The sequence below is a fragment of the Heloderma suspectum genome, chromosome 3 (assembly GCF_057233095.1).
Source record: "Heloderma suspectum isolate Gila_16-S chromosome 3, 16-S_ref, whole genome shotgun sequence".
NCBI lineage: Eukaryota > Metazoa > Chordata > Lepidosauria > Squamata > Helodermatidae > Heloderma > Heloderma suspectum.
This window is the reverse complement of record NC_139460.1, coordinates 284174205-284187384: the sequence shown is the minus strand read 5'-3', so window position 1 is coordinate 284187384 and position 13180 is coordinate 284174205. Positions and strand designations below refer to the sequence as shown.

The following is a 13180-nucleotide window of genomic DNA, read 5'->3' as shown; positions in this document are numbered from 1 at the left end:
TGTTAGGCATAATTAGGAAAGGAATTAAGACTAAAACTGTCAATATCATACTGCCCTTATACAAACCTATGATGCTGTGAAATACAGATTTCATTTTACCCGGGACCACTCAGTTGATCAGGCTGAGAGGTTTGGGATCTTATGAGGTGGAGAAGAACACGCACACAACCAATGTAGATGAAAGAAAATGAGATTTATTGAAATAAAAGGAATAAGCAAAAGTAGAACCTCCCCAGAGAGTTGCACGCTCTCTGAGGCTTAAGAGGTTGCACACCTTCTAGGTACAAACTTAATTACAAAGAAATCTCAAAGAGTTTCAGGCTCTCTGAAACTTAAGACTGAAGAGGTTACATGCCTCCTAACTAACAGCCCCAAACTAACAAGCCTCAAGAAGTTGTACCCTTCTCTGAGGCTTAGGAGGTTGCGCGCCTCTTAGGTAGAAACTTAGTTACCCAAATGTGCATTAAATGACGAAATATACAGTTAGTCCCTGTTTGTTGCTCAGCTCCAGATCGGTCCACACTGCAAATGGCCCACTGTTTAGGTCTTATATCCTAAACCCAAACGGTTAAGTATGACAGAACAAAGATAATTGCACCTTATCTAAGCCCTGGACAGTAAAATACTTTCCCTGAATTTTACCCAACACATACCACACACTATCAAGTACTTGGCCAGAGCACTTAATACGTGTCCCGTGGATTAAGGGTACTGTTGGTATGTTGTTGTTGTTCAGTCGTTCAGTCGTGTCCGACTCTTCGTGACCCCATGGACCATAGCACGCCAGGCCTTCCTGTCCTGCGCTCTCATACAAATGATCCAGATGCAACCACACCCCTCCTGAGCAATGGCAGATTCAGGAGTTTTATACCTTTTTCCCTCATTGGGGCTTATGAGATCAAAGAGAGGTTCAGTATGTTCTTTGTTGATGTTCCCAATTCCAGGATTGATGTTGTTACTGACAGATTGACATCTTCTTCTGACTCCCCAACATTTCTCAAGGTTGTTTCTGTGGTCATAACTTGCCGTCCTCCTCTTTTATTGGCCCATTTCCATGTTCTGTAACTGATACTTTGGCAATCTTCAGGACATACCAGAGCACCCTCATCTGGCCCTCCTGCAATAAAACTATTCATTCTCCATTCACACACCTCTCCTTCCTGATCTGGGCGATTCACATGACATGGACTGGTTTAGAATGTTGACCTTTTTACATTTCATACTGTTCTCAATGGTCACTTAAATGTTTTGGGTTACAAAATACATTTCAGCATGTTTACAATTCAGGCTTGTATTCAGGGTCAAACTTTGCATTCTATTTCTTTTCACACCACATTTTTTACATTGCAAAAGAGAACAAGAGTACACTGTGGTGCCTGAAGTCTACAAGGTTATCTACTAGGAGCAGAAAGAGAAGTTATAGGAAGTAGCAATCTTTATTAACAAAAATCAAGTAAAGGTAGATTTAAGAAATGAGGCAAATTAATAAAAGTGATAAGATACTAAAAGTAAGATATAAACTTAAATATTTAAGGTAAATATATGTGGATGTGAGGAGATATAGGGAAGCCAACATGAAAAAATAGGAAAAATAAAATCACGCCATGTCATTGCCACCACACTTGGAACACTGAGTACAGTTCTGGTCACCACACCTAAAGAAAGATATTGTAGAGCTGGAAAATGTGCAGAAAAGGGCAACCAAAATGACCAAGGGGCTGGAGCAACTCCCCTATGAGGGAAGGTTACACTTTATTATTTATTTCATTTCTATACTGCCCAATAGCCAGAGCTCTCTGGGATTGTTTAGCTTGGACAAAAGGTGAGTAAGGGGAGACATGATAGAGGTGTACAAAATTATGCATGCTGTGGAGAAAGTGGATAGGGATATGTTCTTACACCCTTCCGTCATGGACCCTTCCCTTCAACCTTGGTCTAGGGGGGAAAAAAAGTTACTTTGGATTTACTTCCTCAACAAAACTTTGTGATGAAATATCCTAAAAACACAAGGGTAACTTAGCAACTGTGCAATATTGCACATGGAGAAGGTATGAGTGGGAAATTCCCTTTTAAACCAATGCAGGCAAATGCCCAGATAAAAAAAAATAAGTTAATTTAGGAGATGGGGTTGTGCAAGGAAAGGCAACAATCACACAGATAATTCCAAATAAAATCAATAAAGTCAATCTATCTTAGCTAGTTGCATGTTCCTATGTGAGCAAAGTCTTGGGTTTCAGAACATATGCAGAGTTCATTGCAGAGAAAAGAGTTTGAAAGGAAGCATTTTTTGGATTCTTGATTTCAAGAGACAGAGGGGGAAGTCTCACAGATTTATGGAAATCTGAATCCAAAAAAAGCCAGCATGTTTATGGAGATGGAATGTTGTTTTGTCCAGTGGTACAATACGCTCCATTTCTGATATCTGTCTACCAGCCATTCAGAAAATTATTTAGAGAGTAGATCCACCTGCTTAATGACTCTGTACTTACATTATAAAAGAGCTAGTCAGTTCCAGTTAGATGCAGCACTGAGAAAGGCAGCTTAATTTCTGGATGTTTACTCGGAGGCAAAGTTCAGGATATATACTCATTCAGGTTTCATTGCAGGGGACAAAATCAGTCTCCAACCTGGTGGCTGTAGGCATCACTGTACCCACGGATACCTTCCTTGGTGCCTACCAGAGTGCCTGCCCCACCTAATTTTTAAAGGTGTTTTTCAATTTAAACATGAGTTTAAAACTGGGAGATTGGCATGCTGCCCAAATGGGTTCCAAAGGCATTCTTAGACAATTAAAAATGGTGGGCAGTTGCAGTCCAGCACTCCATTTTGAAGAGCACCCAGCTATCCAAAAAAGAGAGGGAGGTAAACTGGGGGCAGGGGGTGTCCTGGGGAGCCAGAGAGAGTGGCAGAATGCATCCTGGGCAGCAGGATAGTGGGATTATCTTTTGAGGGTTATCTTTTGTTAATGATCCATACAGTTAAGTTGTCCATGTTCACCAAAGTAATTTCTAGTATTCTGGCATCCAGCCCTAAATATACTGTAAGACTTCTTGAAGTTATTTATTTATTTATTTAGTTGCAATTTATAGCATAGAGACATTGTTTTTAAACAAATTTATATCCAGTTTTCTTTTATAATAAACAATACATGGCTGCCTTTTTTTTTTTTTTTAAAGGTGTCCAATTGTTGTCTGCCTTCTTTTACACAAGCGAAGCTTGCTAGTTTGGACATTACATAGTCCCATAATTTTCATATTCATTCCTTAACTGATTGTTCTTCTTCACAGTACATGATGTATACAACCTTTCCTGCTGTAATCATACATGAAACAATTTATAACGGATATTGATATTTCTACTCTAAGTTAGCAAAAAATAAAAAAGGATCCAGTTGAATCTCACAGCCTATTATTTCCCTTCATTGATTTTGCAACAGATCACCAATATTGTTTCACTTTAGGGTACAACTACCATAAATTAATACACATATCAGCACACAAATGAAATTGCCAACACATCTGTCATGTTTATCAATTTGTTAAGTTTATTAAATGTTATATGTCACTCATTATGTTAAAATTGTTTTCTCTAACATTGATATTCAAAGAGAAGTAATGGCATTTTACCCATAGTTATTCTCAAGTTATAAAATATATGGCAGTATTGAAAGACTGTGCCCACTTTTATCATATAGGTTTTGTCTTGTTCTTGCTCACGGTTTAATTTCAACAAGAACTTTTATAAAGTATACCATAATTTGTGTCAAATAGCACAAGAAATGTAATATTTCAAAATTAGTCTTCTAACCTATTCATTCTGTTTTGTTAACCAGCTTTGCAAATAATGTTCTCACCTCAAAATATTAAAGTCAAGGGGGAATCTCATGCATGTTTGTTTTAATTATATCATATAACTGAAATTCAGAATTCCTAATGTATGTTCCACATTTTTATCTATCCATGTTACCAATCCTCCTCATAGGAATAAATTGCATATCATCTGCTATCTGCTAACAGAGCTTTAGTTAGAGTCATGATAGATCTATATTAGTCCCATATTCTAAGAATATTTGAGTTATTCTTTATTTCAGTTTTTACTGGGCAATCCAGTTTCTTTGGCCAAAGGATAGAGTTTAGATCAAAATCTATGTATTCTCGCTCAAAAGGTTTATTATAATCTTGATTGCTTTGTCCATATAAGCTGTGCTAATGTAATAATAAATGTATTAGCAACATGTAGATTGGGGGTGGGGAACCTGTAAACCCCCCTACAGTTGGACTGCAGCTCCCATGAGCCCTAGCCAGCATGGCCAATGGTCAGGGATTATGGGGTTTGTAGTCCAACATCAGGAAGACCACAGATTCCCCACTATTTATCTAGATCTCCTAGATACCTTCAATATATGTAGCCTTTTGTGTAGTTGTTTGAAACTGATGACACCTGTTGTGAGTTGGGGGACACAAGACAAGTTATCTGCTATTACTTTTTCATGGAGCATAGTCACTTAACTGAGCTGAACTTCCTAATTCTTATCAGAAGATATGGGCATCATAGTGGTGATTGATACAAGTCTTTTCCTTTAATCAAAATCACTGAAGATTTAGGGTTTGCAAGAAGGCTGAAAGATGGTAGATCGTGTTAAGTCTCTAAACTATTTTCACAAGCCCAAATGCTAGCCAAGCATTCCTTCCCAACTCACACATAGTGGGTTGTGGAGTTTTTTTGCTGTGGTAAAAGTTCTGGAGGAAAATGCAGTCAGTATCCATTCTGAACCATACAGTGCAGCAGACCATCTAGTCCATAATTGCTTGCATCAGCATTAAGTATTATAGGCATATTAGCATCACATTATTTACCTTGTTGAGCCAAAGAAGAATTGGCTTTCTCTTTCTGTGGTCATTCTTTGCACTGTCCTATAGTTTGATAGCTGATAGCTAAGGATCAAACTATAGGTGACTTTAAACATGATTTAAAAATGTGCTTAGACTGGTCATGCCTCTTTGTTTACTAAAAGCAACTATGGGTTAATCCATATGGCTTCCATTTCCCTCCCCCCCCCCAAAAAAAACCACCCAAGCTATTTACTGTTTTAAATATTTCAGAAATCAGGGCATATAGCAGCTGGGGGGGGGGATTTGGTGGGGAAACAGCATAGAGTTAAACTCCCCACTGCTGTCCCCATCTGGCTAAGGGGCTCCTTTTTGTAATCAAAGAAAAGTGGCCAGTCTCAGTACATTTTCTGAATCATGTGCTTAAAGTCAGCTCTAATTTAAGTGCCCAATATTTGAATATTTACACTGAGCTACTCTAGGTGGGCAAGCACCTCTAATGTGGATTCTACTATGTACTGTGCATTCAAAGTGAAAATATATGCCCTTTGTGCGGCATGTTTTTAAAACAGCTGAATTTCTCCTGGGCTTTCTTTTGTGTTGCTTTTGCAGTAACATGAAAGTAACCTTACTTTTTCAAAATGGCTGCTTTCAGCATTTGTAGAATAGATGTTACCTCTTCCAAGTTACTCTTAAATTGCTGTCACTTTCTGATAGGAGTGTTAACGGACTCCGCTGGCCTTGCTGGCTCTATGGCCTTGTGAAGGATTAACTGTTTTCTCTCATTCTAGCACTTTAAATTCCAGGCAAAGTGCTATCTAAAAGGTATTTTTCTCTCTCTTATCAGCAAACTCAACGTTCAGCTAGTTCATACAGGCCCGTAACAAATGATTTATACATTTCTCTAGGATACTGAACTCTTTGATAAAAGCAGGCCTTTTCATAAAGCATATCACATTTGGGAATAAAGTCTGCATCAATTTGGCCAAGATGAATTTGTGATAGGAATGTAGGAAGCTGCCTTATACCAAGTCAGACCCTTGTCCATCTAGCCCAGTATTGTTGACACCAACTGGCAGCAATGGCTCTCCAGGGTTTCAGGCTGGATTCTTTACTAGCCCTACCCGGGGAAGCCGGGGATTGAATCTGGGATCTTCTGAAAGCAAAGCAGGGGCTCTACCACTGAACTACAGTGCCCTTTATGTCTCTCTTCAGCAAAATTAAGCCGCTTATAAACATTGCTGGCTTCTTTGCTCTTGACATAAAACGTAGTTTCCAATGTTGCTGCTCTGTTTACGCCATTGACATAGCACTACTGTAAGCAATTCCAAGTGCAATGCTAATAGCATATACTGGCATGACAAGTTTCTGCCTGCTGGCAGCATTACATGGCCTTTTGATGCCTTCAATATTCAATTTGGAATCAAGCATTTCAGTGAATTTGAAATATATTTTAGCAAACACCATCCTTAATGACTTCAGTAAGTGACTCAGTTCACCTAGTTTTTAATCACTGAAATATTTAGGGACAGGACTTTGTTTTTCACAGTTGACAAATGCTTTTCATGTCAACTTTTTCTTATTTTACAGCACATTATCCCAAAAGGTAGAAACTTTAAAATCAAACACAAAGCCGGTGGAGGTCTGTACAATAGCTGGATGGAGATAAGAGCAAGCAAAACACCCACACCCTTATTTAACGGGCAGTAAAGTGAGATTCAATATTGATCTAAACATAGGGAAATAAAACAATACTTTCAAATAAAAGATTTCTAAAATAGGAGGTTTTCCCCCACATCTGAAGAACATATTTTACAGTTCATTGAAAAAATAAGGAATTATACACTGCTTAGGGTTGACTTTTATTAAATACACTACCATTGGTACTTGGTTCCATAATCTTTAGATCATTCATGGACAGATTTGCTTAAAAATGTATTTTTTTTTTTTAGGAAAAAAAAAACATTTGCAAAATTAAAGCTAAAATACATCTTACACACACCTCTGGATAATCCACTGACTTATATTAGCAAAGAATATCTTTCAGTCAATATGTACATGTGCTTGAATGAGAGATAAACATGGGTTAGGATGCCTTTTAATCTGGTGCACTACTGCATCAAATCTGACTAAAAGAAAACAAGTGTAAAAGGTTAACTTTAAAGGTGCTGAATGTAACAATGGAATAACAGCGAGAAACCCATACTTTGTTATGCCATTTTGCAGGTAATTTAAATCCAAGTTTAGCATCTTTCTATACAAGAGAACTGTCTTCTGGACACCTTTGCTAGGTGGATGCAATTCCCTTTGTAAAACAGTTCAATACAAATGTACATCAAATCATGCAAAAAGAGGTTAACAGGATGTTACAACAAATCTGAAAAAAATAAATACAATTGTCCAGGCATCCTTTTAATGCTGTAATGTTACAGCTGTTTACTGTGGCAGAAGTTTTCAGTGCATGTCATGAACCACCATACAATTCAGAGACAGAAACAAAAGACTTTGTAAATTCTCTATATTTCCCCACCATCCAATCTTTGCAAGTGCTGTGGCAATTTCTAGCGACGAAACCAAAGCCAACTATTTAGTAGCCAGAAAGCTACAGTAATTGAATACACAATCATTTCTCTTTTTGCACGCTCTTTGTTTTCTTCTTCCAGAAGTTGTAGACGGCGATTCAGTTTGATAATCTAAAAAAGAAAGGAAATGTCTTTCAACTTTAATGTTTAGCACAAGTTTACTAATCCTTTCAAGACTTCTCAGTCTCATCCACTCCAGATTTGGATGATTATAAGAGGAGCAAGCCCATGTCGGACTCTAGTAATGGAAGCCTGCAGCTCTGCAACACTTGAAATAAAAGAGTTCTTTTCAATAGACAGCTCTCTCAGTTCCATGCTCCTAGACCTCAGAATCATGGCAGTTATAAATAAGTCAAGCAAGCATGTAATACAAATAAATTATCCAATTCAGCTGCTTGAACCCAATCAGAATAAAGCCTAAATGGAAAAATAAATTATAGCACATGCAAAGCCAAACAGACTTCCATTCGAACCTAAGGAAGAAGCACGGGAATTTCTATAACCCTATACATACCTATGTGATTCACATGACATGATAACCTACCATGGTTTAATTCACCTGTGGAGACTGTTGTGTAGTGCCGGGCTTGTTGTATCTTGTGAATTCAGGAGGCAGGGGCTGTTTGAGGGTGAGACAACACAAAAATAACCCTAAAACAAGCCATGGGTTATTTGCGGGTTATCTGACCCTCAAACAACCCCTGCCACCTGGGTTCACACAACATGCTAAGCCATGACAACTGCTGGCTGGGGCTTGCATATTCAAAATGGTGGCTGGCATGTGCTGTGGCACCCCAAGCATTAATTATCCCACTTTGGCTTGTCGTGATGTGTGAACTGGCACTGACTGGAAGTCACACTGCACCCATGGCAATGTTCTTCCCAACTGGGTCTCCTTTCTGAATGCCTTTCTCATTAATCACATTTGTGCCCTGAACTCCCTATATTTTATCAGTGTACTTCAGAAAATGAAAATGCACAAGGTGCTATATAGTATCCTAGGCATGCTAATACTGAGAGTGAACAATTGTATCATCATGCCACAGGAGAAAAGTTGTACTTGCACTTCCAAATGTTAGGGCAAATTTAAATTTTGTTCCCCTCGTATCTCCCATTTGTTATTTGAATAGATAGAGCATTAACTATATTACTGGAAAGATGCATATGAAGCAGCACTACAATAGCTGAAGCATTTTAGATACCTGTCGTCTTAAAGAAGCAGCATCCACAACTGTCAAATCTTCTGGCGTTCCATCAAATGATGTATCCACATTTGAAAGAGTATATCTATGAGATGAAAAAGACAAATATACTTTAATGGCACAGATGTAGATGGCAATGTGTATAGGATCCCTAAAATCAGCCTCTGTACCAAAGTAACATCATTTAAAAAAAAGGGATCTAGGGACATCCTGAAAATTACAGGCCAATTACCTTAACATCTGTTCTGGGTAAAGTGGTGGTAAGCATGATTAAAAATAAAATATCATGCTGATAAGATAAGTGGTACTGAAGAAGAGTCAACGTGGCTTCTGCAAAGGTAAGCCCTGTCTCACTACCTCTGAGAGTGCCAACAAACATGTAAAAAGGAGTGAACTGGTACATTGTCAAAAGTTTTTTGAAAGTCCAAATAAACAAAGTCCCTCATTCCTGAGCATATTTAGCAGTCATGGGATAAGAGGAGAGGTCCTCTTATGGATAGGTAACTGGTTAAAGAACAGGATGTAGAGAGTAGGAATAAATTGAGATTGCCCACAATGGAGAGATGTAAGCAAAAAAGTCCCCTAATGATCTGTATTGGGACAGGTGTTTTTTAATTTATTTGTAAGTCGTCTGGAGTTTGTGGTGAGCAATGATACCACATTGTTTAAGATGGTTAAAACAAAAAGGGATAGCGAAGAGCTCCCAAACGATCTCTCCAAACTGGAGGAATGTGCATTAAAATGGCAAATGACTCAATATAATAAGTGTAAAGTGATGCACACTGGGGCTAACTTCACATTTACGCCGTCAGGATCTGAATGGATCTTGAGGTTGTGATGGATTGTGCAATGAAAATGTCAACTCAGTGTGCAGCTGCTGTGAAAAAGGCGAATTCTATTTTGGGAATTATCAGGAAAGAAATAAAAAATAAAACTGCAAATATCACAATATCTTTATGCAAGTCTATGATATTGTGTACAATTCTGGTCACCCCGCCCCCAAAAGAATATTGTAGAGCTGAAAAATATGCAGAAAATCAAAACCAAAACGATTAAAGGGCTGAAGCAACTTCTCTATGAGGAAAAGTTACATTTGGAATTGTTTAGCTTGGAAAAAAGAGGAGTAAGGTGAGAGGGCATGGTATAAACTTATGCATGGTGTGGAGAACGTGGATATGGAGAAGTTTTTCTCCCTTTCTCATAATACTGGAAGGCAGGATCATCCAGTGAAGCTGAATGGTGGAGATTCAGGATAGACAAAAGAAAGAACTTCTCTACAAATGCATAGTGGAACTCACTACCACAAGATGTAATGATGGCTGCCCACTTGGACAACTTTAAAAGGGGATTAGATAAATTTATTGAGGATAAGATTATCAATGGCTACTAGTCATGATGCCTATCTATTACCTGAAGTATCAGAAGCAGTATGCCTCTCAGTACCAGTTGCTGGGGAACATAAGTGGAACAGTGCTATTACTCTCATTTTTATTACTATTTATTAGATGCTTAGATGCTTTCTCCTGCTTGTGGGCTTCCAATAGGGATCTGACTGGCCACTGTGGAAATGAAGTGCTGGACTAGACAAGCCTTCAGTCTGATCCAGAAGGACTTTTCTTATTAGGCTTATTCTTTTTATTACATAAATTTATATACTGCTTTCCAGTAACAAAAATGATAAAAGCATAAAACATAATTAAAGCACAATAAAATAATTGTTGGTTGACTATGACTACACTGGCTTGGTCACCACACATGGAAAGCCTGCATGAAGAGGTAGTCTTGAGCAGATGTCTAAAGATCAAAACTGAAGATGCCTGCCTAATGTCAATAGGGAACGCATTCCAGAGGGCAGGTGCGGCAGCACTAAATGCTCTGTTACAGGTAATCCTGAAGTGGACCTCAGGAGCATGCAGCACCATCAGAAATACTCCTACTGAGGACTGCAAGCACTGGGCAGGGACATAAGGAGCGTGGTGATCCTTAAGGTAACCTGGTCCTAAGTTGCTTAGGGCTTTGTATGTTAGCAATGGAACCTTAAACTTGGCCCAGTTGTTTATTGGCAGCCAGTGCAGTTCTTTTAGCGGAGGTGTAACATGCTGTCGAAAACAGGCCCGTTAGTAGCTTTGCAGCTGCATTCTGCACCAGCTTCCAGACCTGGTCTAAGGGTAGCCCTACATAGGGTGCATTACAATAATCCAATCTTGAGGTTACCAAAGTCTGAAAAAATTTGGCCGAGTAATCATGGTTCAGGAATGGCCACTGCAGGCGAACTGGCCAAACCTCATAAAAGGCACTCCTAGCCACCAAGGCCATCTGAGCCTCTAGCGACAGAGACTGATATAGGAGTACCCCCAGGATGCACACCTGTTCCTTCAGGGGGAGTGCAATCGATCCAGGACAGGCAACTGACCTATTTCCTAAACCCATGACTCACCTATCCATCTCACCAGGATTCAAACCGTCTACTGACCCACATTCAGCCCACTACTGCATCCAAGAACCGGATCAGAGTCTGCACACCACACCTGATTCAGATGTTATGGAGAAATACAACTGGGTATCATCCATATACTGATGGCAACTCACACTAAATCCTCAGATCATCGCTCCCAATGTCCTCATATAGATGTTAAACCGCACTGGGGACAGATTAGTGCCAGCACCCCATAGCACAAGTGACAAAGGGCCAAAGGGGACTTTTAGTTTTTCATTACGTAAATGCCTAAAATAATGTGTTTCATCACCTGCCGCAGGGGCATCCTGACAATTTCAGGGGTTTTAAAGCAAGTTCTTCCCATTTTCTATTTATTTATCTATTTTTTGTTTGTTTATGGGATTTATACCCAACAGTTTTATTTATTTATTTTTATTATTAAATTTATTAATCGCCCATCTGGCTGGTCACCCAGCCACCCTGGGCGATGTACAACACACCATAAAACAATTTAAAACAATAAAATTCTACCATTATTTTTTTTAAAATACCCTAACCCACCCCAAATGCCTGCCTGAACAACCACGTTTTTAATGCACGACAGAAGCTCATTAAAGAGGGGGCATGACGGAGTTCCCTAGGGAGGGAGTTCCACAGAGTGGGGGCCACCACAGAAAAGGCCCTCTCCCTCGTCCCCACCAGTCTAGCTGTCCTGGCTGATGGGACAGAGAGAAGGCCATCCGAGGCTGATCTTGTTAAGCGGCCTGTCTGGTGTTGCTGGAGGCACTCCTTAAGATAGGCTGGGCCGGAACCATATAGGGTTTTAAAGGTTAAAACCAACACCTTGAATTTGGCCTGGAAAAAAACTGGTAACCAGTGCAACTCCTTCGGCACTGGAGTGATGTGATCTCGCCGGCGGCTGCCTTTAATCAGGCGAGCCGCCGCTTTCTGTACCAGCTGCAGCTTCCGAACCGCCTTCAAGGGTAACCCCACGTAGAGCGCATTACAGTAGTCTAAACGAGAGGAGACCAGGGCATGTACTACCGATGGGAGCAGATGGTCGGGAAGGAAGGGGCGCAGCCACAGTATCAGATGGAGTTGATACAGCGCTGTCCGGCTCACAGCTGACACCTGAGCCTCCATGGACAGCTGGGAGTCCAAAATGACCCCCAGGCTGCGGACCTGGTCTTTCAAGGGTAGCCGTACCCCATTCAACACCAGGTCAACATCCCCCAGCCTCCTCTTGTCTCCCACCAAAAGTACCTCGGTTTTGTCAGGGTTCCCAGCGTGGGTAAGTGATGAGCAGATTCCCAGCGTGGGTAAGTGATGAGCAGTAAAAAAACCTAAACTCAAGCTATGGACATGAAATATTTGTGTTTAGCATCATTCCCTTCCATTTTGAGGTTTGTAAAGAATAGCCTACATTACAAGACCAATTTACTACATGGCATGAATTTGCTATAACAGTGGTGGGGAACCTCCAGCACATGGGTCAAATCTGGCCCACAGAGGTTGCTCATCTGACCCTCTGAGGCTTGGGCTCTCTCTGCAGCTCCTGTACCCTGGCCTGGAGGCTTCCAGGGGCTTGGGGAGGAGGCGGGGAGTGGAATTCTTTTGTTATGTCCAGTCACAGTAATTAAATACTGCAAATAGATATATAATTTTACAGTACATAGTTCAAAATGTACATTTTTTTCACAAGACATTAATACTGGAAGTTGGCCATGGTTAGATTTTACAACTGTCCACAAGAACAATAAGTATTTATCATTGATGGTATTTAAGACTTGGATTTAAGTAAGATGCATATTAAGATCATGTTTATAACCTGTGCAATAAATGCCTTGCAGTGCAATCCTATGTGTCTAGTTAGAAGTAAACCTCATTGAATTTAGTGATGCTTCCTCCAGTTAAGTAGGTATAGCAGAGGTGGGCAACTTCAGGTAGTCCTGGGGCCAATTTCTAGCACCCAAATCCAGTCTCCTGTGTCTGCCACACCACAAAAAAAAGAAGCAGCTACAGAGACTCAAAAGAGCCATATTTAGCTTGAAAACAGTGCAGAAGGAACCATGATACTACAAAAGCATCTCTGCTTCCAGTTGACTAGGCAATGCTTACTCATCACAGATG

At 39.9% G+C, this 13180-nt stretch overlaps 1 protein-coding gene across 7 annotated transcripts in view; it reads right to left on the bottom strand.

Annotated features, from left to right (window-relative positions):
* Positions 1–3522: 3522 nt before the first annotated feature.
* The window catches only part of MFF (mitochondrial fission factor), a 55534-nt gene continuing 45876 nt past the window's right edge, over positions 3523–13180 (bottom strand). For all 7 annotated transcript variants that reach the window (XM_084847143.1, XM_084847146.1, XM_084847150.1 and 4 more), the window contains 2 exons: positions 8614–8698; positions 3523–7522 (listed from right to left, as the gene is read on the bottom strand). In XM_084847143.1, coding sequence (XP_084703269.1) covers positions 7391–7522; positions 8614–8698 — 217 coding nt within the window. In that variant the 3' untranslated portion in view covers positions 3523–7390. The remainder of the gene's footprint in view (positions 7523–8613; positions 8699–13180) is intronic.